The sequence below is a fragment of the Carcharhinus amblyrhynchos genome, chromosome 25, assembly GCF_965287045.1.
Source record: "Carcharhinus amblyrhynchos chromosome 25, sCarAmb.v2.hapA, whole genome shotgun sequence".
Taxonomy (NCBI): Eukaryota; Metazoa; Chordata; class Chondrichthyes; order Carcharhiniformes; family Carcharhinidae; genus Carcharhinus; species Carcharhinus amblyrhynchos.
The window spans coordinates 25,942,226-25,969,864 of NC_137348.1; the positions used below are offsets into that span (position 1 = coordinate 25,942,226).

At 42.2% G+C, this 27,639-nt stretch overlaps 1 protein-coding gene across 2 annotated transcripts in view; it reads right to left on the reverse strand.

Annotated features, from left to right (window-relative positions):
- The window catches only part of rgs3a (regulator of G protein signaling 3a), a 245,008-nt gene extending 217,581 nt beyond the window's left edge, over positions 1-27,427 (reverse strand). The window contains exons 1-2 of one of the 2 annotated variants that reach the window (XM_080212395.1): positions 27,280-27,427; positions 209-259 (exon numbers count right to left, since the gene is read on the reverse strand). In XM_080212395.1, coding sequence (XP_080068521.1) covers positions 209-259; positions 27,280-27,427 — 199 coding nt within the window. Of the gene's footprint in view, positions 1-208; positions 260-17,743; positions 17,866-27,279 lie in introns of those variants that run through there. The other variant, XM_080212396.1, reaches the window with a different exon arrangement.
- Between the last annotated feature and the right edge of the window lie 212 nt (positions 27,428-27,639).

A 27,639-nucleotide genomic window follows, 5' to 3' on the forward strand; every position in this document is an offset into this window, starting at 1 on the left:
TGAGGTAAATCAAACTATCCAAATCTATTTCAAACCCATGCATTTTATGAATTATGTAATACTTACATTAAATGATGAAATTCTTTTCAGTAAGTGCAAATAAGTTTTTATTTTATGAGTTGTTCAGTTTCTAATGTCACCTATTTAAAGTTTTATTTCACAAAATATCAACTTTTTCTCTGGACAGTTCTAACATTTGCAAACTTACTATGAACGGCAATTTCCCCATTTTGAAGATGAACTGATAGCTTCAGCTGTCCTGTTAGAGACACAAACAAATCATGCTGTAAAATGCTATGTTAATTTCAATGACGACATTGTCCTCTCTAATCCCATATAAAGGTTTAATAGTTCTTTAATATTGCTGCAGACTTAGATTTTGTTATTCTTCACTTTTCTCTCACATAAGTGGGAGTGGAGCTGGGCTATCAAGTCTGTTTCAATATTCAATAAGATCATGACTTCTTCTATCTAACGTTAACTGTCCTAACATTAACTTTCCTGTCCTATCCCCATATAAGATCTCTAAGGGATCTTGATCAATTGGGCCATAGGGCTGATGAATGGCAGATGGAGTTTAATTCAGATAAATGTGAGATGATGCATTTTGGTCAATCAAACCAGGGCAGGACTTACTCAGTTAATGGGAGGGTGTTGGGCAGAGTTATAGAACAAAGATTTAGGGATACAGGTTCATAGCTCCTTGAAAGTAGAGTCACAGGTGGACAGAATGGTGAAGAAGGGACTCAGCATGCTTGGTTTCATTGGTCAGAACACTGAATACAGGATTTGGGACATTTTGTTGGAGTTGTACAAGACATTGGTGAGGCCACACTTGGAATACTGCATTACTATAGAAAGTATATTATTAAACTAGAAACAGTGCAGAAAAGATTTATTAGGAAGCTGTTGCAACTTGATGGTTTGAGTTATAAGAACTTTTTTCTCTGGAGTGTAGGAGATCATATAGAAGTCTATAAAATAATGAGAGGCATAGATCAGCTAGATAATCAATATATTTTCCCAGAGATAGGGGAGTCTAAAACTAGAAGGAATAGGTTTAAAGTGAGAGGGGAGAGGTACAAAAGGGTCCAGAGGTAAATTTTGTTCACACAGAGGGTGGTGAGCATTGGAACAAGCTACCAGAGGTAGTAAAAGAGGCAGGTACAATTTTGTCTTTCAAATCTTACATGGGTAAGATGGGTATAAAGGAATACAGGCCAAATGTGGACAATTGGGACTTGCCTAGGGGTTAAAGAAAGGGATGGCATGGACAAGTTGGGCTGAAGGGCCTGTTTCCATGCTGTAAACTTTATGACTCTATATTCCAAGATATTTAAAAAGCTATGATCTAAAGTCTTGAATATGTTCAACAACTGAGTATTCGCAGGCCACCTCCTTGCCCTCAACACTTGCTCTCATACTCACATTTCTGCTATAATGTTCCAGTGAAGCCCACATCAAGCTTGAGCAACAGCACCTCATCTTCCGATTAGGCACTTTATAGCTTTCTGGACTTAACATCAACTTCAGACCATGAACTCTGTCCTCCATTTCTTTTCAATGCAGTCTGTATCTTGTTTTCATGTTTTGCTTCAGACAGGGCTGCCCTTTATTCTACCATTAATACTCACTCTGGACCAATACTTTGTTTCTTTACTATAATCATCGCCACTTCTTTTGTTTTTTGTTCTGTGACATCTTTGTCATTTAATCTTTCTTGTCTTCCAATCTATTTTTGACCCTTCCTTTGGTTCTTTCTGACCTCCCCCCCCCACTCCACAAACCCCCTTTTTAACAGTATAAAACCAAGCACATTTCTACACTTCTTCAGATCTAAAAAAGAATATATTGGACCTGAGGCGTTGGGCAAGGCTTTCTGGTCTCCCTGCCGCATGTTTCATCAGTAGGACTGGAAGATCCCGCTGGCATGAACAGCTGGAAAGTTTCAACCATTTTTTTTTCCTCTCCACAGATGCTGCCAGACATGTTGAATTTTTTTCTGCTATTTCTGTTTTATTCCAATCCCAATTGTCTGCTCAGCATTGTTCATAGCCCTCTTAACTGAATCAGAAAGTTGTAGATTCAAGTCCACTCTAAAACCTGACCACACAGCACTTTAGCACAGTATTATGAACGTCTAGAACCCAGAAGCTACAACTTTATTGGAATGCCATCTTTTAAATGAGATCTTAATTCAAGGCCCCACGTGACTATTCTAGTAGGTCAATAGAGTGGTGGAATGGTGGCACAGTGTTTGGCACTGCTACCTCACAGCGCCTGGGACTCAGGTTCAATTCTGGCATTGGGTGACTGTCTGCATGTTCTCCCTATTTCTGCGTGGATTTTCCTCAGGGTGCCCCAGTTTCCTCCCACAGTTCAAATATATGCAGGTCGGTGGATTAACATTGGTAAACGTGTGGGGTTATGGGGTAGAGCGGAGCAGAGGGGAGGGCCTGGGTGGGATACTCTTTCAATCGGTGCAGATTTGATGGGTCTTATGGCCTCTTTCTGCACTGTAGAGATTCTATAGTGTAAAAGAATGGAAAGATCTCATGACAGTATTCATAAAAGTGCATGGATCTTTCCTAGTTTGCTGCACTTAACTGTTGCCTCAACCATCAGTACTAAAAACAGATGACCTGGTAATTCATCCAAATTCGCTATGCTTGGGACCTTGCTCTACACAAATTGCCCAACAAATGGCTTGCACAGAAGTGGCTTCTTTCTAAAGCAGTTCAGGTTTATGAATCTCTTTTCGACATCCTGTGGATATAAGATACAACATCAACGCAGTTTTTTCATTCACATTCACTCTTTTGGTACATTCAGCGGGAAATTTCGAGGCTACTTTGCATCACTTTTCTCCATTTCCTTTCTGCTGTGATTTCTAACTTCTATTAATGTCAACAGTGGACTTCCAGAAGGAGTCATGATATATCTGAGAATTTTGAAAAGAGGAGAACTAAAAAAAAGTCAAGTACGCAAGTCAGATTGCAAGGGACAGAATCAATCTGACTCGCCAAGCTGATAAAGCGAAGGGTGAAAATTCAGGTCCATGCCCGGTTTCTTGCCTCTCATAATCTTGCCGGATCTATTCTGCCATCAAAATCATCTCGCGCTCAGGAAGGGGCATGAGGCTGATTAGCAAGTCATTAATGAGACCCAGATGTTATCACCTGGGCTCACTGACCTTAGCTCCCCACCGGGCGAGGATCACGGATGATCCCCACCAACAGGGACCAGATGTGATGGCCTCACCGGTGGGACTGGAGGTCATTGAACCCCTCAGGTGGGTTGGGGGCAGTGCTAAGGAGGTAAGGCTGAGAGGTGCGGGTCTGATGGGAGTCAGGAGTTCTGAAGGGAGGGTAATGTTCGGGGTGGTGATCAGACGGCGATGTCTGTGGTGGGGGGAGGGTGGGTAATAGATCTTCCAGTATATGTGTACACTGCACAATTGCCCCCACGCTCCCCTCCACCCCCAGAGCTGAGGGTGAAGGAATGAAAGATGAGTCACAGCCATAAAAACAAAGGGGAAAATTAATAGCAGTCCACAGAGAGAATAAAAAAGGTTTGAATGGCCAAATGGCAGATAAACTGAAATCAGGGTAATTTGTGACAGATGACGATGCGGGCAGAGGGGGAGGGATGGGTGGGAGAAAAGTAAAATTGAGAAAAAGAGCTATGACTCATCTTTCATTCCTTCACCCTACAATATAAATTTCTTCCACTTTTAGCTTTAACAAAGGGTTATCTAGACATGAAACGTTAGCTCTTTTCTCTCCTTACAGATGCTGCCAGACCTGTTGAGATTTTCCAACATTTTCTCTTTTGGTTTCAGATTCCAGCATCCACAGCAATTTGCTTTTATTTTGTTCCTTTTCATTCTTCCTCCTCACCTTCTACAGCATATAACCCATTGCACTTTTACCCTCCTTCAGCTCCAAAGAAGATTCATTTTTGAATCGAAACATCAACATCACAATCTAATCATTTAAACATGGAGTGCGAGACTCTTGCTCTAGTGTTTGAAATCACAAAATTTCACACATACCTATTGGATGATTAATGGTTAATTATGGAAACTGACCACAAACTTTTGGAAATGATTTAGTGCAAAACCCAGGCAATGATGACTTTCGATAAAAATATACTTTCAACTTTAATGTTTGTTCCAAAGAAGGTAGTAAAATGGTTACTTTAAACATACTGAGCAGATTGCAGATGTTTTCCTGGACTTACAAGTGGATGACATAGAATTGAAATAGAAGATGCACTCAATGTTAATCTGATGAAGTTCCAACATACAAGTGCAACTAATTTCAGAAAGAAACAGCACATTATCAGCACATAAACTGAAGGCATTATGGAAAGTTACTGTAGAAGGTTGGCCAGATATGACACAATGAATGGCAGACAGCTTCACATGTTTTTGACTGTACAGAGATGAACTCAGTTTTTCAAGAAACATGATTTAAAAAAGATGTTTGTACTTGAAGCTCTTTAAATTTTAAGTTTATTTATTAATGTCACATTAATTACATTAATTACATTAACCCTGTAATGAAGCCACTGTGAAAATCTACTAGTCACCACACTCAGCACCTGTTCAGGTACACAGGGAGAATTTAGAATGGCCATTGCACCTAACCAGCACATCTTTCAGACTTTGGGAGGAAACAGGAGCACCTGGAGAAAACTCTCTAGACATGAGGAGAATATGCAGACTCTGCACAGACCCACCCAAGCTGGGAATCGGACTCAAGTTCCTGGCACTGAGCGGCTGCAGCGCTAACCACTCTGGCGCCCCAGCCCACATATTGCCAAGTTATACCAGGGAAATATGGCCACAGAGTGAACATGTCTATTGTAACAACATGTTTATTCCGATGGTTAAAAAGGACCGTAGGAGGAAAGGTAATAAGCCGTGGATAACGAAGGAGGTGAAGGAAAGTGTTAAATTAAAAGCAGAGGCGTTTAGAGTAGCTAAGAGTAGTGGGCGAGAAGAGGATTGGGAGAGGTTTAAATGTCAACAAAGATTGACAAAGAAGTTGATAAAGAAGGGTCGGAGAAACTATGAAGCTGGGCTAGTGCTTAATATAAAAAAGGATAGCAAGAGTTTTTATAAATATATAAAAAGGAAGAGGCTGGCTAGGGTGAACGTTGGACCCTTAGAGGATGAGAGGGGGGACTTAGTGGTAGGGGATGGGGAAATGGCTGAGGTCTTGAATAACTTTTTTGTTTCAGTCTTCACGGAGGAGGACGTGAATAATTTGCCGGGTGTTAGCAATGGAAAGGTGGTAGGACTGGAGGGTCTCAATGACATTATTGTCACTGGAGAGGCGGTGCTAGACAGACTGGAGGGGCTGATTGTGGACAAGTCCCCAGGACCGGATGGAATGCATCCGAGGGTTCTGAAAGAAATGGCGGAGGTGATAGTGGATGCCTTGGTGGTTATTTTCCAGACGCCGCTGGATTCCGGGGAAGTGCCGGAAGATTGGAAAACGGCTATTGTTGCGCCGTTGTTTAAGAAGGGTGGCAGGCAAAAGGCAGGGAATTATAGGCCGGTTAGTTTAACGTCTGTTGTAGGTAAAATGTTAGAATCTGTCATCAAGGAGGAAATAGCGAGGCATCTTGAGGGGAATTGCTTGATAGAGCAGACGCAGCACGGTTTCGTTAAGGGGAAGTCGTGTCTGACAAATTTATTGGAGTTCTATGAGGATGTGTCTAGGGCGGTGGATAGAGGAGAGCCGGTGGATGTGGTCCTTCTTGATTTTCAGAAGGTGTTTGACAAGGTACCTCACAAGAGGTTATTGCAGAAGGTAAGGGGGCATGGAGTTGGGGGTAGGGTGTTAGCGTGGATAGGGGATTGGTTGTCAAATAGGAGGCAGAGAGTGGGGGTTAATGGGTGCTATTCGGATTGGCGGTTGGTGACTAGTGGAGTGCCCCAGTGGTCGGTGCTGGGGCCTCAGCTATTTACCATTTATATAGATGATCTGGAGGAGGGAACCGAGCGTATGGTGTCGAAATTTGCTGATGACACCAAGATTGGTGGAACGGCAAATTGCGCGGAGGGTGTGGAGAGTCTGCAGAAGGATCTAGATAGGCTGGGCGAATGGGCCAGGAAATGGCAAATGGAATTTAATGTTGGCAAGTGCGAGGTGGTCCACTTTGGTAGGAATAATGGTAGGCAGGACTATTTCTTACGTGGAGAAAAACTGCAGCAGGCGATGGTGCAGAGGGACCTCGGGGTCCTTGTGCATGAGTCGCAAAAACCCAGCTTGCAGGTGCAGCAGGTGGTCAGGAAGGCTAATGGGATGCTGGCCTTCATAGCGAGGGGGATTGAATATAAAAGTAGGAGGTCTTGCTGCAGCTGTATAGGGCATTGGTGAGGCCGCAGCTGGAGTACCGTGTGCAGTTTTGGTCGCCGCACTTACGCAAGGATATTTTGGCCTTGGAGGGAGTGCAGAGGAGGTTTACTAGGCTGATACCGGAGTTGAGGGGGTTGAGCTATGAGGAGAGGCTGAATAAACTAGGCTTGTACTCGTTAGAGTTTAGAAGAATGAGGGGAGATCTCTTTGAGACATATAAGATGATGAACGGGATGGATAGGATAGAGGTGGAGAGACACTTCCCGCTGAGAAAGGACAGTAGGACTAGGGGGCACAGCCTCAAGATAAAGGGGGCGCAGTTTAGAATGGAGTTGAGGAGGAACTTCTTCACTCAAAGGGTGGTGAATCTCTGGAATTCTCTGCCCGTTGAAGTGGTGGAGGCTACCTCGCTAAATATTTTTAAGACGCGGGTTGATGGGTTTTTGATAAGCGAGGGGATTAAGGGTTATGGGGAGAGGGCGGGAATGTGGAACTGAGCCACGACAGATCAGCCATGATCTTATTGAATGGCGGGGCAGGTCGAAGGGCTAGATGGCCTACTCCTGCTCCTATTTCTTATGTTCTTATGTCTAGCAAGGGAAAGTGTGTATTGGCGAGGGGTCATCAAGGATACCAAGAACACTGTTTGGGGAGTGGGGAGGAGATAAAGGAGGGAGGTGGATCAGATGGCTCCACTCAGATCAGTGGAGGGTGGGGGGAGCAGGTGGGTCTGCTACTATTCTGTGTGTGTTCAGTTGGGGGGAGGGTCCGCTGCCACTCTGCCTTTGCTGAGTGAGGGGAAAGGGAGGGTTCACTGCCAGTCTGCGTGTGATCAGTGGGAGGGGAAGGGGGATGCACTGCCACTCTGCGTGTGATCTGTGGGGGACTGGGGACCACGATCAGTCTGGGTAACGGGGAGGGGGTTGGGCTGATAAGGGGGTCGGGCTGATAAGGGGGTCATTGATGTTGTGGGGTTGGAGCAATGTCTGTTGGGGCCAGGGGAGGCATTATCCGGCCCGGAGGCAATGTGGCAGGGTACTGTTTGTCTATCTTTTTTTACTGCGCATGTGTGAATTGACGGCACCGATAACAGCTGCAATGTTTCAAGCGCATTAAGCCCTGCCCACAGGCTTCTGCCGCGCAATTCAGAATTACTGGTATTTTTTCAAGCAGAGAGCCTATGGGGGCACCTGAGAACAGGTCTAGAAGTTGGATCTGAAACACTCTCAGTTTCAAGTCCGCTCAGCACTTAAGATGAAAATCTTAAAATAGGGCCCAGTGAGTGCAACTTTTTGCTTGTTCAGTACACCAGAAGAAATCACAGTGGCAAATGGGCCACATTATACTGGTGGGCCTTTTACATACAACAACCTTGCCAAATGAAGCTAGTAATCACTTATGCAGGGTGACAAAAGAAGAAGATCTCCAAGATTGCAGTTATACTTGCAAGCAATGCTTTTGGAGATGGGTTTCCACTCAGTAGCAGAAATCACATTCAGAAGAGAGGTTAGGACAACTTTGGCAACCATCACCTGTCCCAATTCTCAAAACAGGAGAAACTTCTCAAAAAACATGGGAGAATTAAGACAATACAGGAGCAGCATACAGGTATGGAACTATTTCGTCTATTTGCATGCGAGACAGAAGGTTTGGGTCATAAATCCCATCCAGGGAAATTGGTCACCCATGTAAATATCCAAAGTGTGCAGTGAGCCCAGATTCTGAGGTCTTAACACCCAATTGAATGACCGTAAGGAGAAACAGAAGTCAGCTAAGATAATTGTTCAACTATACAACATCAAGTGTTCCTATTGCAACTACAACATGCTCAAAGCTAAACTCAGAAAGTGAAATTGTGGAAGACCACCATGGAAATAGCTAACACTCCAATGGTACACAGGATGCCAAGCACACTGGCAAAAACATCTAAGCAATAAGTCTGGACCTCAGGATGCAGCACACCATCATGAGATCCAGGAAGACTAGTAAGCCACCTATGCATTATACAGACTTTTAAACAGAGATTGATCTACTGTGTGAAAAGTTTTCACAACCAGCCTACAGTGCATGTGTGTTTACTCATAATGTATGTAATATTATCTTGGGGTGGGAAAAATACAGGCATGTTCTGATGTCACTTTAAGGAATATACAAATGACCAACTAACCAGGATGTACAGCAGCCAGTGGTGTGTGTGTAGAATAATAGCTGTGCTGCTCTTGAGTAGTAGATGCTGAATCAATAAAGCAGTTCTGTCTGCTGAACCATCCTGTATCTATCTTCAAATAAATAGACACTATGTCTAGTTTACTAGTCCAGTGTGAGAGATTAGTAAATGTAAGTTTTGTGTAAAGTAAATATAGAAATCCAATTATATCTTCTTCAGCTTTTATTGAAAGTATAACCAGCTGAAATGCTTACAAAGGATAGCAGGACTAGAGGGCACAGCCGCAAGATTGGTTTGGGGGGGGGGCGGCAGGCAGGCAGGCAGGCAGTTTAGATCAGAGTTGAGAAGGAACTTCTTCACTCAAAGGGTGGTGAATCTCTGGGATTCTCTCCCCGTTGAAGTGACGGAGGCCACCTCGCTAAATATACTTAAGTCACGGGTAGATAGGTTTTTGATAGACAAGGGAAATAAGGGTTATGGGGGGAAAGCGGGAAAGTGGAACTGATCCACTTCAGATCAGCCATGATCTTATTGAATGGTGGGGCAGGCTCAAAGGGCTAAATGGCCTACTCCTGCTCCTATTTCTTATGTTATTATGCTCTTTGAGCTTCTCTGAAGGTTGAAAGCATTTTTGTCTCCCTATTTGCCACATGAATTCCATTCCAAATTTGATTTTTATTCAAAATCTACTAAGGATAGCATTGACACAGAATCTGACATTGTCAACACTTCAGTGTGAACAATTGCACTGGATTTAACCTTCAAAAACACTTGCCCTAAAAGCATCACCTAGTGGAGTTGGAGAGGAAGAGATCAGTACCGTGAATTAGGTATAGAGAATGGTTAGAATATTATGCTACACCACCACCACGTTTGCTGTAAAATTCCTCAGGTAGCCTTCTCACCAGATTCCCATGCACTCCTACTTCTCCACAATTTCAGTGGGGCAGGTGAAGCCTAGGCCAGCCCACTCACCCTTGCTCCAATTGAGGCCCTTGGATAGCTAGATAATTGCATTTATGGGCCATATCCCATCCAGCCTCAATTTTAAGGCTGATGTGAACAGTTCAGGTGCAGGGGAAAGCCTAGAATACCCTGCTCCGGTATCAGGCAGGGTAGTGGTGCCTCCATCAGCAGCTTTCTTTCAATACTGGACAGCCATATTTCAACATCAGGCAGTCCTCCTCCTCCTCCTTTTCCCCCTCTCCAACATGCTTGTCCTTGTGGGAGCTCCCTATCTCACTGGCCCTCCCTTCCCTTTCCTCTTCTCCACATGACCCCCCCCCCCCCACCCCACCACCACCACCACCACCACCACCACCACCACCACCACCGGGATCTTCTGTTTCCACTAAAACTGATCCCTGCTAGGGGTTTCCCAATTGCATGGACAATTAAATGCAAATATCAGTATTGACTTCAGCAGGGCTGGATGACCATGTCAGCAACCAATGATAAACTGCTTCCACTGTGCAAACATCTACCACAGCAGGCCTGAAGAATTCCATTCTTGGTTACTGAGTGACTGCTTGCAATGCCAGTCTTGTCCACTGCAGCTTCTGGCAATACAGGAGATGCTGGCCAATCAGATTGGCTGATAGATCTCCAAAGTGAGACTTTCTCCTGAATGAGGGATGAAAGTCTGAATGCCAGTCGATTAATACTCAATACAGCATTACATTATTGCAGGGCAACCAGTATTGGCAGGGATACTGCAGTGTCACCAGTCCAACCATCAGTTGCTTCATTAATCACATCCACTTAATCATAAGGTGAGATGTAGGGATGTTTGCTCTTACACACTGTTCAATATTATTCACAACTCCTCACACTGAAGCAGTCCATACTCATATGCAGCAAGACCTGGACAGCATTCAGGATTGGGTTGATGAGTGCTAAGGCAATGACCATTTCCAACAAGAGAGAATCTAATCATGTCTCTTTGACATTCAATGGCATTACCATCACTGAATCCTGAATATCAACTGGGGGGATAGCACTGGCCATAAATTTAACTGCAGCAGCCACCTAACGATGACAAAAATAGGTCAGAGGCCTGGAATTTTGTGGTGAGTAACTTAGCTCCTTATTTCCATATCTCTGGGTTTTAATGTTTGGTCTACTTTTGATTGATATATTCCCTACTCATAGTTGGCAGACTCAGTATTGAAATTTATAGCTTAACACATAGAAGGAGCTTTGGTAAAGGGAGGTTCTGGCGATGACACTGAAAGAAGGAAGGTGAGGGCAAAATCTCAGGAACAGAAAAGGGAGATTGACAGCTCAGTAGCCAAAGAATGTTGGAACAGTCAACATGGAGAACAGGAAAATGGAGATGCATAGCTCAGAGCATGAGGGTGGTGAACAGTAATGGATAGCTTGGGATACAGGCAATGGAAAGGGATTGGGCAAAAGGAAGAGAAATGAGGTGCATAGAGAAGCAAAATCAAGGTCAGCTGGGAGTGGTAAGATATCGAAAAGAGGTGCATTAAAGACAAAGGTTATAGGTGAATGCCACACCCCACAGTGAACAGATTCCATCATTCCTGCTACTGCTAAATTATCCTTGAACTCACCTCTTAGGGATTGGATGCAAGCCTGCCTTGAGATCCAGTATCAGGCTTGAGGGTTCGTTCCAGAGATAAGACTTTTATTTTTAAGATTACACATTCCACCAGGTCTGTTGCAAAGGTCTTTTCAACAAATTTAGACTCACTAGTGCAGTGCCGCGGCCACCACCACCCACTAGTGCATCCTCCACCAAGCCCACAGTTGATGCAAATATGCAATTACAGACAATTTATAACACAAAAACAGGCCACACATCCCAAACACCACAGCCTCCACACAAGCTCTTTTCACTTTTTCATCTGACATGAACATATCCTTCTATTCACTTCTATCTCATCCTGTTTAGAGATGCAAGGACTGATTAGGGATAGTCAACATGGCTTTGTGAGTGGGAAATCATATCTCACAAATTTAATTGAGTTTTTTGAAGGGATAACCAAGAAGGTAGATGAGGGCAGTGCAGTTGATGTTTTCTACATGGACTTTAGCAAGGCCTTTGACAAGGTACCGCATGGAGTTAAATCTCACGGGATCCAGGGTGAGGTATCTAAATGGATACAAGGCCTCAGGGATCTGTGCTGGGCCCACTTTTATTTGTCATTTATATTAATGATTTGGGATGAGGATATAGGGGGCATAGTTAGTAAGTTTGCAGATGACACCAAGATTGGTGGCATAATGGACAGTAAAGAAAGTTATCTCCAATTACAAAGAGATCTTGATCAATTGGGCCAGTGGGCTGATGAATGGCAGATGGAGTTTAATTTAGACAAATGCAAGGTGATGCATTTTGGTAGACTGAACCAGGGCAGGACTTAGTCAGTTACTTCGTGTCGGTGTGTGTGTGCTTGATCCTGGACCGGTAGACGGGCGCCGCAACGGCTCAGTGACTAGCACTGCTAGCTGTGCAGATACATGGATTTGAGCCTGCGTCTGTGGGAGTTTGCGCATTCTCCCTGTGGTTGCGTGGGTTTCCTCCGGGCGCTTCGGTTTCCTCCCACACCCCAAAGATGTGCTCTTAGGCTGATTGGTTTACCAAATTGACACTATTCTCCCCTGAACCTGGCTAAGTTAGGGGTTCCATTCGGGGACACGCAGGGTAGAATAGGTGTAGGATGATGCGGCGGCGTGGGCTCGTTGTGTCGAAGGGCCTGTTTCCCGTGCTGGGTTGTTCTTTGTTAATGGTTGGGGGTTGGGGAGAGCTCCTGAACAAAAAGACCTAGGTGTATATGTTCGTAACTGTGGCTAAAAGTAGTGGGCGAGTAGTGGATTGGGAGAGGTTTAAAAATCAACAAAGAATGATGAAGAAGTTGATAAAGAAAGGAAGGATAGACTATGAAGCTAAACTAGCGCTAAATATAAAAAAGGATAGTAAGAGTTTTTATAAATATATAAAGAGGAGGAGGCTGGCTAGGGTGAATGTTGGACCCTTAGAGGATGAGAGGGGGGGATTTAGTGGTGGGGGATGAGGAAATGGCTGAGGCCTTAAATAAGTTTTTTGCTTCGGCCTTCATGGAGGAGGACGCGAAGAGTTTGCCAGGTATTAAAGATAGAAGGATGGTAGGAGTTGAGGGCCTGAACGCGATCACTGTCACTAGAGAGGTAGTGCTCAACAGACTAGCAGGACTGATGGTGGACAAGTCCCCAGGACCGGATGGAACGCATCCCAGGGTTCTGAAGGAAATGGCAGAGGTGATAGTGGATGCCTTAGTGATTATTTTCCAAACCTCGCTGGATTCCGGGGAAGTGCCGGAAGATTGGAAAACGGCTAATGTTACGCCGCTGTTTAAAAAGGGTAGCAGGCAAAAGGCAGGGAATTATAGGCCGGTTAGTTTAACGTCTGTTGTAGGAAAAATGCTTGAATCTGTCGTCAAAGAAGAAAAAGTGAGGAAACTTGAGAAGAATTGTTTGATAGAGCAGACGCAGCACGGATTCGTTAAGGGGAAGTCGTGTCTGACAAATTTATTGGAATTCTATGAGGATGTGTCTAGTGCGGTGGACGGAGGGGAACCAGTGGATGTGGTGTTTCTCGATTTTCAGAAGGCGTTTGATAAGGTGCTGCACAAAAGGCTGTTACAGAAGGTTAGAGGGCATGGAGTTGGGGGTAAGGTGTTAGCATGGATAGAGGATTGGCTGTCAAATAGGAGGCAGAGAGTGGGTGTCAATGGGTGCTATTCGGATTGGTGGTTGGTGACTAGTGGAGTGCCCCAGGGATCGGTGCTGGGGCCTCAGCTATTTACCATTTATATAGATGATCTTGAGGAGGGAGCTGAGTGTAGGGTGTCGAAATTTGCTGATGATAGAAAGATAAGTGGAAAAGCAAATTGTGCGGAGGGTGTAGAAAGTCTGCAGAGGGATCTAGATAGGCTGAGCGAGTGGGCGAGGACCTGGCAGATGGAATACAATGTTGGCAAGTGTGAGGTTATCCACTTTGGCAGGAATAATAGTAGGAAGGACTACTACTTAAAGGGCGAAAAGCTGCAGCATGCTACTGTGCAGAGGAACCTGGGGGTCCTTGTGCATGAGTCGCAAAAACCCAGCCTACAGGTACAGCAGGTTATCAGGAAGGCGAATGGGATGCTGGCCTTCATAGCAAGGGGGATTGAATATAAAAGTAGGAAGGTCTTGCTGCGACTGTGCAGGGCACTGGTGAGGCCGCAGCTGGAGTACTGTGTGCAGTTTTGGTCGCCGCACTTGTGCAAGGATATTTTGGCCTTGGAGGGAGTGCAGAGGAGGTTCACTAGGCTGATACCGGAGTTGAGCGGGTTGAATTATGAAGAGAGGCTGAATAGACTGGGCTTGTACTCGTTGGAGTTTAGAAGGACGAGGGGGGATCTTATAGAGACGTATAAGATGATGAAGGGCATGGATAGGGTAGAGGTGGAGAGGTTCTTCCCGCTCAGAAAGGACAGCAGGACTAGAGGGCACAGACGCAAGATAAAGGGGGGGGGCGGGGTGCAGTTTAGAACAGAGTTGAGGAGGAACTTCTTCACTCAAAGGGTGGTGAATCTCTGGGATTCTCTGCCCGTTGAAGTGGTGGAGGCTACTTCACTAAATATATTTAAGACGCGGGTAGATAGGTTTTTGGTAGGCAAAGGGATTAAGGGTTATGGGGAGAAAGCGGGAAAGTGGAACTGAGCCACTTCAGATCAGCCATGATCTTATTGAATGGCGGGGCAGGCTCGAGGGGCTAGATGGCCTACTCCTGCTCCTATTTCTTATGTTCTTATGTTCTTATAACTCCTTGAAAGTAGAGTCACAGGTGGACAGAGTGGTGAAGAAGACATTTGGCATGTTCGATTTCATCGGTCAGAACACTGAATACAGGAAATGGAACATCTTGTTAAAGTTGTACAAGACATTGGTACGGCCACACTTGGAATACTGTGTGCAATTGTGGTCACCCTATTATAGAACAGATATTATTAAACTAGAAAGAGTGCAGAAATGATTTACTAGGATGCTACCGGGATTTGATGGATTGAGTTATAAGGAGAGGCTGAACAGACTGGGACTTTTTCCTCTGGAGCATAGGAGGCTGAGGGGGTGACCTTATAGAGGTCCATAAAATAATGAGGGGCATAGGCAAAATAGATAGTCAATATCTTTTCCTAAAGGTAGGGGGTTCTAAAACTAGAGGGCATTGGTTTAAGGTGAGAGGGGAGAGATACAAACGTGTCCAGAGGGGCAATTTTTTCACACAGAGGGTAACGCGTGTCTGGAACAAGTTGCCAGATAGTAGTAGAGGCGGGTACAATTTTATCTTTTAAAAAGCATTTAGATAGTTACATGGGTACAATGGGTATAGAGGGATACAGGCCAAATGCAGGCAATTGGGATTTGCTTAGGGATTTAAAAAAAGGGCGGCATGGACAAGTTGGGCCAAAGGGCCTGTTTCCATGCTGTAAACCTCTATAACTATCTCATGTACACACTTCCTTTATCCTTAAATCCAAAATGCTATCTACTATTTTAAGATCACTGAAAATGCACTATAAAAAAATCAGTTCCTATTGATGGGTATGTGCGTTTGTGAAGGCAAATGGGAGCCTCTGAAACTGGGGTAAGAGTCAGGATCCAGAGATCTTTTCATAATACAGCCAGGTAACATTGCAACTAATGGTCGGATGTGAGCTATGATGGATGTAAATCACGACTGGACAATAAAAATTGGGTCACAGCCCTGCTTTAAATTCTCCAAAATGAGTGCCATTGCAAACATTAGTGACAACTAAATTGATGACCATACCCAAAGACTTTAATTAAAGCCAAATGAAATGAACAGATCAGTTAAATAATGTCAGGGAAATGTGACATACTACTGTGATGGAAATGATATGACACAATAAAGCATGATGTGCAATTATATTTCTTGCGTATTGCATTGAGAAAAAGTTAGCATGTGAACTCACAACGGGCAGCCATACTTGAATTAACATTATCTACACCTCCCCAACAGAGGGGGCAGCGAAGTAGGCAATATAACAAAATGCTCATATCTTGCAATATACCACAGGTGATTGTAATAAACCAAATGTAGTTCACAAGAATTACAGGTCATTAATTAGCAAAATAACTTCTTTTTAATTGAAGAGACATCTTCAACATTCTTTGTTGCCTTCACTCTTTTAAAGGCCTCCTGGAAGTTTATTGAGAAAACAAGTGTATGATTTTTCACATGGAAAATTAGGTCCAGTACTGACTTAATTTTCCAGTTCTGTACTGAATGCCAACAAGCCAAGCAAATAGCAGGCACAGAATACTTCAAATATGGGCACACAAAACTCAATTTGGTATTGCTCTTCCAAACTTAGATTTAGAGTAAAAGTACCTTTAAAAGCAACTGAGGAGTCCTCATTCTGCTGCTCCAAAAGTCTACAAAACCCCAAGGAAAAATCAAAAAAAAGAGATTGAAATAAAGGATCCAAGTGAAACCACGTGTTCACTTCCTATATCTTAATTTCTGATTCTATGTTTGCTTCCATCACGGTTACCCGAACAAAAGCAGAATTCCACACATCAAGCATCAAATACAGGTGTGGCTCTCTGTTCTCCAGATTCTGTTGATGAACTCTTGAATCATAGCTGCTACAGGATAACCAGGTCTAATCCATCAATGGAAATTTAATGGTGGTATAGATCATAATCTGATTCTTATAGTTTAATGAAAGTAGTTTTGCACCACCTGCAGGTTGCACAGTGCCAGCATTAAAGATCACCTTTTCAGATGGTCATGCAGCTGGTATCAAGTTGTCTCTATTTGCAAAGTGAAAAAATTTAGCGGAAGGGAAGCACTGAATTCTCTCAGTGTTCTGATTAACATTCTTCCCTTAACCACCATTCCCAAAACCAGATTAACTAGTCATTATTTTACTTGCTTATGAAACTAGCTTTGTGAAAAGCTACTGTCAAAGCTGCCTACACAAATAAAGGTGACTGTATTTAAAAAATACCAATTTGATACAAGTACTTTGGAACATTGTAAAGGACATGATATGGTATTTCAAAACAGCAAGATTTTTTGTAACTGAATGCTACAAGTTTTGGTACTGGGTGCAAATGCTCACACATCATCAATGCCAAGAATTTGATATCAACACTGCCACTAAGAAGAATGATGATAAACACTTACTACAGGGCTTTTAGGGCCAAAGCATCAGTAATTTTGATAAGTATTTCCTATGATACACATATTTTGTAGCAGTACCGATACTCCAATTAAGACCAGGGATTTCTATGTTAGCGATATTAACATTCCTCATTTTTAATTCGTATTGGTGACATACCAATAAGTATTTACATTTCCATTACTGCTCTCAATATTTAAAACACAGCACACAAGACTTAACACCTCAGTTTTGTCCTTAGTTTATACTTAGCTTATTGGCATCCCTTTTAGGAAGTTGGTATATCCTATTCAACTACCAACATTCTAACACAAGAGCATGGCTTAAGTTAGCAACTTGACAAGTAATCTGAGGACGCCATAATTTAACACTACGTGAACATCTTTCAGTCCTTTTTACATGTTGCCTCTTGACATACATTTCCAGTGATCTACATATCAACTTTCACATTTGTAGATCACTTTCACAAATTAATCTTGGACACTAAAAGTCTTCATTTATATAGAATTTCTCCAAAGTACCAGATTCCAAAATGACGGACTATTTAATTATAGTTCGATGTATTTTTAGTACAAAATAAATCACCTTACTAGGTGATTTATCACCAGTGTTCCTTACAAATACTGTTGAACCATGTATGACTGCTGCATCACAATTTAAATTCTCAACTGAAACTTGAAGAACTACATAGAAAGTGACATACAAGATAAAACACAAGTGCTAAAAAATACTAAATAATTGTTAATCAATTTCACAAAGCAGAAACCTCCACAGTACCTGCTGCTGCTCCCCAAGGCAAATCAGTGTTTAATCTTTCAATAAAACAACAGTACTCAATGTTGGTGCCAATGTTTCGGGTTACTATTAAAACTAAAAATTCAAAAATGTGATCTGAGCACCATTCCTGAGGTCATGCAATCATGGAATTGTCATCAAAACATTTAACATACTAATTGAGAGTTTGAACAGAACTGGTATAATGTGACCTAGTGCCACTTGTACCTTACCAAACGTAGTGAGGTAAAAAGAATCCAGAACATTTGAAAATCTGTTGCAAAAAATAACCCTGTGAACACTGCCATGCTCCATTGTTAATTCCTAATGCTGCTGAAACTTGAATCCGTAATGTTTCAAATGAGTAACTTGAGAAGCTGTTAAAAGTACGTATCAAGCATGTTGATAAGACCAGCTGAACTTCCCAGCAAGCTCTGCTAACCGCCCTTCCTTTGAATATGAACTGTCGTGACCATAGTGATGAGAACAGCATTTACTCCGATTGGCTGAATGACTGTTTGAATGCTAGTTTTTCACCGATCAAAACCTATTCACTGGCTTTGAAGAAGAAATTTTCTTACGAAGTACACAGATATCCAAAGGGGAAGCACTTCCAAAATCCTGACACAGAGTGTCAGATTCGACTTAAACGATGAAAATGTAGCAATCATTAAGATTAATCAAAGTTTAAATTTTTCATAGTAATAATTGTTCCTGATTTTTTCTTTGCAGTCCTTGTAATCCAAATACAAAAGCAACTAAACTAACAACACTGCCAGGGGAATGACAGAATGATTCCAGTTCTCACAAAACAGGTTGGAAAAGGGATTAAGTTGCAGTTCCCTCAGGCATAACCAAATCATCACAGTTACGTTGTTAAAAGAAATGCTGCAAGAGCTGCCAGTATAATGTTATTTTACAATCAATGGATATCATTGATAACAATGCCGCTGTTTTAAAACCAAGCTCTATCAAAGCTCTTCACTTCCATACCTTCAAGCAGAAAACAAATGAGGCAAAAAATGCAAGAAATGTGCAATAAATCTATCCAAAAATACAAAACAGCTTTTCTACAAATTTTAACCTTTCACCAGAATTGGCGAGATCAGGCAAAACAGTTCCTTTATAGTACTCATAAACCAAAAAACGTACAAGAACAAAGGCTAAAAGTATGCTAACTACTTTCAGTGGTATGAAGCTACTTTAATCTGTCAACAAATTCTAAATGGTGTAAAATGGTGATAAGTGCACAGTTTATCCTTGGACCAGGCAGATTCACGGCCAACACAGACCCCATTACCATGCTTATATCTCCTGCTAAACACTAAGACAACTGTCAAAGGAATTCTTGTTTTCCTAATACTAAAGTCAGTCTGTCTATGTATGGGATATATGCTATGAAGATTGGCAAGAATGGCTGTGTGGTTGAGTACTGCTGCATTTTCTGAGGCAGAAATGTGCAGCTCACCAGCACAGAGCACTTGACTGTGCACTATAAACTTCTTTCCCCTTCTCAGCTCCCCAACTATGATTACTCTCCTCATTAATGTACTGGCTTGCAGAGTTATTTGTAGCAGGATAGGTATAATACTAGCTACGAGTGGTCACCCCCCTCCCCTCAAATTAGTTTCTTTATATATGTGTGCTAGGCGACTTCTTCCAGCATGGCGGAACAGCAGGACAACTTAGTGTACCAGCCAGCTTAACATTTTAGATGTTCAAAATCAATGCCCTATACCTGGCTCACTCATTACCAACTAATTAATCAAAGCCTTTATTAAAGAGTCATTTGTCATGAAGCTGACCCATTCTATGGAGTTCTGAGTAACGTCAGTTATTACAATCAGCTGTTACAATCGTAACAGCTTTGTGTCAGATTTCTCTGCACTTTTAGAAACAGAATAACCTGGCAGCCTGTCAATAATAGTCAGGTAACCTTTATAAAGTCAATCATGTTAAAAATATATATATGTACAAAGCATCCAGACGCAGTACAAATCCTAAATATGGAATGGGGCAGGGAGATGTAACAGGAGCAGTCTGGCAAAATGATCTCAAAAAACTTCAGAAGTTTCATGGATCAGTTACTTGAACACAGACAGAGGGTACATGAAACAAGGGGAGAACAAAATAGAGGCTATTTAATACAAATTTATGCAGTTTAGAAAGAAGGATAGGAATATTGTTCCCCAACCTCACTGTAAGGCTGTCTGAAGAGTTAGTCTTCTGTAGCTCTGATATTTATAAATATCTATTTTGATGATGCAAGGGCATAGTTCCTAGAGTTCCTCAAGGCAGAAGCTTAAACCCAACCATCATCAGCTGTTTTATCATCAATCTACCCTACGTCATTAGATCATAAGCCCCACTTGAGCTTAGTGATGGACAGCTTTAATTTCTTTTCATTATTGGAATGCTGTTAAAAGTTTTTAAATTTGCATGTATTCAAGGGCAGAAAAACTGTAATTTTACCCTTTGAATTGAATCCTTTTGGCTGTGGCCGCTTAGAAGATCACAGGGGGAATTTTCCCATCCTGCCCACCACAGATACTGTAGTGGCAGGGGCAGATTAGCAAAGGTCCTTTGGGCAGGATTTTCTGGTTTGGAGGCGAGCACGGCCAGAAAATCCCACCCCACCTGTGTAATAACTGGTAAGTATGGAAATCAATTTCTCCTTCTATTCACTCCAATTTCTGCAAAATCTGTTTCTTCTCCACCCATACTAAACAGAAAATTAAAATGTTTTTAAAAAATAGATGAAAGAAGGATATTCTCAATGGTGGGGATGTCCAGAACCAGGGGTTACATTCTGAGGATACAGGTAGATGGTTTAGGACAGAAAGGAGGAGAAATTTCTTCATCCAGAGAGTAGTTAGCCTGTGGAATTCACTACCACAGAAAGTGGTTGAGGCCAAAACATTGAATGTTTTCAAGAAGCAGTTAAATATAGCACTTGAGGTGAATGGGATTGAAGGATATGGGGGATAGGTGGGATCAGGCCATTTATTAAGTTGGATGATCAGCCATGATCATAATGAATGGCAGAGCAGGCTCAAAGGGTTGAATGGCCTACTCCTGCTTCTAGTTTCTATAACACAGTAAAGCATTGGAAATTATGGAATCTGTGTTTCCTAGCTGCTAAGTGAATACAAGTCTTTTCTTGCGTTAATCTTCCTGACAGTAGGATATTCTTGAAGCTGACCAAATAGAACAATGTCCCCAGCAATTAATTCATAACATGATTTTAATGTTCCAGTTCTCTTAAGTTTGTTTATCCATTTTTTCTTCAAACAGAAAAGACATCTCCCCAAACTTCAAGATAATCAGGCGGATGTGTGCCCTCTTGTCTTTAACTGTTTTGGAAGGTTGCAATTGCTAATTTTGTACTCCAATTCTAGCAGTTCAGTACATGCATGTACTTTTCAATACATGCATTTGGGCCTCTTAGCTACAACACTTTTCTTTTGAAACCATTTTACAAATGTGGGTCGCATGGTGGCACAGTGGTTAGCACTGCCCTTATTATGGCACTAGTTAGCAAATACCCTTACTGTATGTAGCTTGAAGAAAGAAAATGTGAAGTTATAGCTAGGACATGTTTCTACATTTGAGCTCTAATGAATCCAGTCCTAGCAAAAAAAAAAAGCCAAAATTGGAATGCAGATTGGATAGAAAGGCGGGCTGATTGAAGGCAAGGATTGTTGGTGAAGGATACAGGTTAAGTTTAGTTTATTGCAAGAAAGCCAGAAACACTCTTCTCATTGGTCAAGAATTATAAACATTTGGTTAGAAGTTATTAGTTGTACTGCTGAGAGTGCGTAATTACGGCTGAATGTTGCAAAAGCTGCTTGAAAGAAACGTATAAAATTGGGGGAGTATCACTGAGATATTTGCACTTGCCAAGCATAGCAATCAACTCAGAACACTTGCTTTTAGGTCTTTTGTCAGGGGAGAAAATTAAGAATAGGGCACTTGTTAGGAAGTTAGAGTAAGATATTGCCAGTCGACGGGTAATTGTCACAGGTTGAAGATAAGAATACAGAAGTGACTAACGTTAACGAGACTGGAGTCAGGGCTTGCCGTAAGAAATTCAGATCAATACTAGAATCCAGTATAGGGCTATAGAGCTAAAGTAATTGCCTTGAGAGAAAGTGAATAGTCCATGTCAAGAAGTTGCTTTCACAACTAGAACTAGAGGGCACAGCCTCAAAATAAGCAGGGGGGTAGCAGTTTAGAACAGAGTTGAGGAGGAACTTCTTCACTCAAAGGGTGGTGAATCTCTCGAATTTTCTGCCCATTGAAGTGGTGGCGGCTACCTCATTGAATATGTTTAAGTCACGGGTAGATAGATTTCTGATAGACAAAGGAATTAAGGGTTATGGGGAGCAGGTGGCAAAGTGGAACTGATCCACTTCAGATCAGCCATGATCTTATTGAATGGCAGGGCAGGCTCGAAGGGCTAGATGGCCTACTCCCGCTCCTATTTCTTATGTTCTTATGTACATGGAAAGAGAAAGGAGCAAGAAGCTGTGAGAATGAAGCTACAGCAGTTAAGGTAGGAAATTAAAGTTAAAGTCTTAAAGCTACAAAGGGGATTTGCATATATGTTAGAGTTAAGCTAATCAAGCTAAAACGTTGAAGGGTATTGTGAGTCAAGAGACCAGGTTCAAGGGATCAAGAAGAAGAGGGAAACCCCAGAATCCCAGGGAAGACAGTGTATCATGCCACGTCTCGATGAATGGAATGTTAATTATTTATCGTTGTTATCGAACGAACCTTTGTGGTTTGTATTCTAAACTAGAGATTGTCCTTTTTGTCAGTAAGGTTATTCTCCAACAAGAATTTTCTTCCTCTGGGGATTAGTATAGAATCCAAGCCCAACATAAGAACGGAAGTATTCTATAACATGAACTGAAAATTACAGGTTGCTTGAAGCAGAAAGCACTCTAGTTCAATTATTGATTATAAAGATTATTTCCTTATGTTTAAAAAGCAAAACAGGCTTCAATGTAATTATATGGTTCCAATAAGCAATGTGCAGTAAAAGATGTACATAATTTTTAATCAAATAAAAAGCTCCCTATATGTACATTTAAGTAACAGACTATGTTCCAAAAAGAGTAATGTTTTCACTATAGATTATCTTCCTGGATGATAAAATGCAAAATGAGCAACCATTGGATAGTAACCACTGTATCTAAAGGTCCATGTGGAATTATAAATCCATGCCTGGCTTTCCAGTCTACTTTTGGTTTTCGGTTATGAGCAAACTTTGTCCTGTTAGATTACCATCAATACTAACTGTTCTTTGATTAACTCCCCTGGGTTCTGACAATATATCTCACTAGTTGCATTATTTAAATAACAAACAGAGAATCTACAAAATACTCCTGTCTTTATTTTATCCCTCAATCATATTGATTTTTTGTTTGCAATCGTGCAGCTATGCCTCAGCAAATGCCCTCTGAAAAATGAAATACATGATTTAGGAATCAAGAATTTAATAACTAAGGTATATGAAGTCCCACACTGAAATCACAAAAACTCTTAGGGGAGGGGGGATATGCACATAGTTCTGCTGTTGTTGGGGACTCAGATTAGGAGTTTGTCCATGCACACCAAAATGCTGGACATTGGCTGGTCAACTAGACAGTGACCTGAACTGACGAGGAACTTAGAGAAGTCTAACTCCAAATTGCTTGAGGGCAAGAGCTCCTGCTCTTCACAGCCACTGCTCCATTCTCCTGAAAGTCAAGAGGAATTACAATTGTTGCAGCCTCTGAGAAGACAAGTCGCTAAAATGTCTGCCTTCCCTTGGAGAAAACAGAAAGAAGTCTCATAACACCAGCTTAAAGTCCAACAGGTTTATTTGTAGCAAATGCCACAAGCTTTCGGAAGATGCTGTTCCTTTGTCAGGTGGGTGTGAGTTCTGATCACAAAGAGGGCACAAAGACACAAACTCAATTTACATGAATAATGCTTGGAATGTGAGTCTTTACAGCTAATCAAGTCTTAAAAGGTACAATGTGATTGGAGAGAGCATTTTGCACAGGTTAATAGGATGTAAATTGTTTCCAGACAGGAAAGTTAGTGAGGTTTTGCAAGTCCAGGCAAGTTGTGGGGGTTACAGATAGTGTGACATGAACCCAAAATCCCGGTTGACGCCGTCCTCATGTGAGGAACTTGGCTATCAGTCTCTGCTCAGCGAGTCTGCGCTGTTGCAGAGTCTCTACTCCCTCCCGAAGACACACAAGACAAGCAAACTGGCCATCCCATAATATTGGTCAATGGGACCCTGCGCAAGAACCTCTCTGGCTACGTTGAGGGCATCCTGAAACCCATTCTACAAAAAACTCCCAGCTTTTGTCGTGGCACTATGGACTTCCTACAGAAATTCAGCACACATAGAGTAGTTGAACCAGGAGCACTCCTCATCACAATGGATGTCCCAGTACTCTACACCAGCATCCCCCACAATGATGGCATTGCTGCAACTGCCTCAGTACTCAAAGCCGACAATTGCCAGTTTCCAGACACAATTTTACAACTCATCCACTTCGTCCTGGACCACAATGTCTTCACCTTCAACAAGCAGTTCTTCGTCCAGGCACACGGAACAGCCATGGGGACCAAATTCGCACCTCAATATGCCAACATCTTTATGCACAGACTCGAACAAGACTCCTTCGCCGCACAGGACCTTCAACCAATGCCATACACTAGATACATCGATGATATTTTCTTCCTTTGGACTCATGGTGAACAATCACTGAAATAACCATATGACGACATCAACAAGTTCCATCACACCATCAGACTCACCATGGACTACTCTCTGGAATCGGGTGCATTCTTGGACAAATGCATCTCCATTAAGGCCGGTCACCTCAGCACCTCACTGTACCGCAAGACCACGGATAACATCACGATGCTCCACTTCTCCAGCTTCCACCCTAAACACGTTAAAGAAGCCATCCCCTACAGACAAGCCCTCCATAAACACAGGATCTGCTCAGATGAGGAAGATTGCAATAGACACCTCCAGACGCTGAAAGATGCCCTCACAAGAACAGGATATGAAGCTCGACTCATTGATCGACATTTCCGATGCGCCACAGCCAAAAACCGCACCAACCTCCTCAGAAGACAAACATGGGACACAGTGGACAGAGTACCCTTCGTCATCCAACACTTCCCCGGAGCGGAGAGGCTATGACATCTTCTCCGGAGCCTTCAACATGCCATTAATGAAGACAAACATCTCGCCAAGGCCATTCCCACACCCCCACTTCTTGCCTTCAAACAACCGCACAAACTCAGCAAACTACCCAGCCTTCAGGAAAACAGTGACCACGATACCACACAACCCTGCAACAGCAACCTCTGCAAGACATGCTGGATCATTGACACAGATGCCATCATCTCACGTGAGAACACCATCCACCAGGTACACGGTACATAGTCTTGCAGCTTGGCCAACATTGTCTACCTGATATGCTGCAGGAGAAGTGGCCTTCACGACACACGAGAGCGCAGAGTCGCTGAGCAGCGATTGATAGCCTAGGTCCGCACGCATGAGGATGGCCTCAACCAGGATTTTGGGTTCATGTCACACTATCTGTAACCCTCACAACTTGCCTGGACTTGCAAAATCTCACTAACTTTCCTGTCTGGAAACAATACACATCTTTTTAAGGTGTGCTTAATGCTCTCTCCACTCACGTTGTCTGTACCTTTAAGACTTGATTAGCTGTAAAGACTCACATTCCAATCATTATTCATGTAAATTGAGTTCGTGTCTTTATATGCCCTATTTGTGACCAGAACTCCCACCCACCTGACAAAGGAACAGTGTGTTCCGAAAGCTTGTGGCGTTTGCTACAAATAAACCTGTTGGACTTTAAGGGGTGTTGTGAGACTTCTTTCTGTTTTCACTCCAGTCCAACACCAGCATGACTTTAAGCTGGTGTTGTGAGACTTCTTTCTGTTTTTACCCCAGTCCAACACCAGCATCTCCACATCATAACTTCCCTTGGAGAATGCAGCAACCTTCTGCCAAATCCAGGAACTCACCACTCACTCCAAAGTACTTGCACAGGAGTTTACAATGGTACAGTTACTCAAAATTACCTGACAAACAAGCTGGGTTCCAGGCCTTTAAAGATAGTGCTAGTGCAAGGCACCTCATACAACTGAATGCTTGTTATTTGCTGAATGGCAGGCTGATTTGTTAAATGGGCCTTTATGGGTCTACTCAATTGTGAAGTAAACAGTTAGTGGAACAGCATGCATTCCCTCAGTTTTCATTGTGCCACCTCCAATTGTGCTATGGATCTGAATTACACATCCAAAGTCACAAAGAGACTAGAAAATGAAGAACAAAAAGGGCAATGAACAGCAAAAACGAGGAACTTCTATAATAAAGACTTAATGTCACCAATTTGTAACAGAAATGATGATGGATAAAACAGATATGCATGTTGATATAAAACACTCTTTTCTCGCCTCTGGGGCTATGTGTCAATGGGTAAGCAGACTAACAATAGAAAATGGATTAAAATTTGTACTCTTGGGACAAAACACTCTCTGTTTTGCCTCTTTTGGGATTATTTGTCAACTGGATATCAGAGTTACAATCAGGAAATGCATTTCCAACTTCAATTAAAAACAAAACTTGTTTCTTAATGGCGGTGTATCCGAAGTAATGAAACCTCCAGCGTCAAAATGAACAGCTTATGTCTTCATACCGTGAGATTCTTCATAAATACAAAGTTTTGAAATGAAATACGCTCGATATAAAATCTCAAATCCTTTAATTTAAGACCAAAGACAAGTTTACATATCATTTTTAAAAATGTATTACTTGAGTTTCTTTTTGATGTAAAATGAATGCAAAAGACAACTGGACTACAGCAAAAATACTCAATTACTGTAGCCTGCAGTTGATTTGGAGGAAACACAGACAATTTGAGCCAAAATTCTAACATTCCCAGCAGTAAAATTGGAAAGGCTACTTCAATATGAGGGATGAAGGAATTCAACAATCTTTTCAGGCATTCAGAATTATAAGATACAAGTAATATAGTAATTCCAAACAGAATTATCGTGTTATAGTTATATCACATCTCAAAGACACCAGTACCATTGTTTTTGTGTAGGGAAGGAAGTGACATAGTGGTATTGTCAATGGGCTAGTAATCTAGAGGCCCAGTGACCTGGGTTCGGGTGAAATTTGAATTCCATAAACATCTAAAATGAAAAGGCTATTGATAACAACAATCGTCGTAAAAACTCATCTGGTTCACTAATGTCCTTTAGGGAAGGTATGGTAATGTGACCCCATTAAGGAAGCAATTTCCTTGAGGGGCCAGATTTGCAATATTGAGGTAGGCAGCTTGAGTTGGGAAATTTTCCTGACTCAGCAGACCCTCCTCAATTTAAAGTGCCTGAGTTGCACAATTTTCAGGAGGGGGGGGGTGGTTGTTGTCAATCCCAAAACAGATATTAGTTAACCACAGGTATGATGATTAGAAGGCCTGTCTAGATTCCCTATTGTAACAGAAGCAATGAGGCCCTCTTTCCCTGCACACCTCACATTATCTCTCCACCAACCCAGACCCACTCCTACTCTCCACGCTCATTCCATCCTTCCCACCACCACTCCAACTTCAGCGGTATATAAAGTATATTGAATAAAATTCCTGGTTTTCAGTTGATCTAAGATTTTGCAATATTTCCAAATTTATCATAATTTAAAACAATTTTCTACCTTTTCCTTTTACACCAACACGACTAATCTTCCTCTTCTTTTTAGGGTAAGAGAATTTTTTCATCATCAATGAAGTGGCAATGGCTGGCTTTTCAACATGGACTGCATGCATATTTTGGGTTCTGGGATTTTTCAGTCCTTGTTCCATTTCCTGAAAAGGAGAAAAGTAATTTAAGACTACAACTTACTTTCTCCAGCTTCCTAATGGATGTAACAATAGGCTATTCATTATACACAGAATCATCAAGTTTAACATGAAGGAGGGTTACAGTTACAATTCCTGATCTATGCTGAGTTAGGTAAACTTAAGTTGGAATGTCTCTTGGCTAAGGAGAAAATGTCAACTTGAACTAAATACCA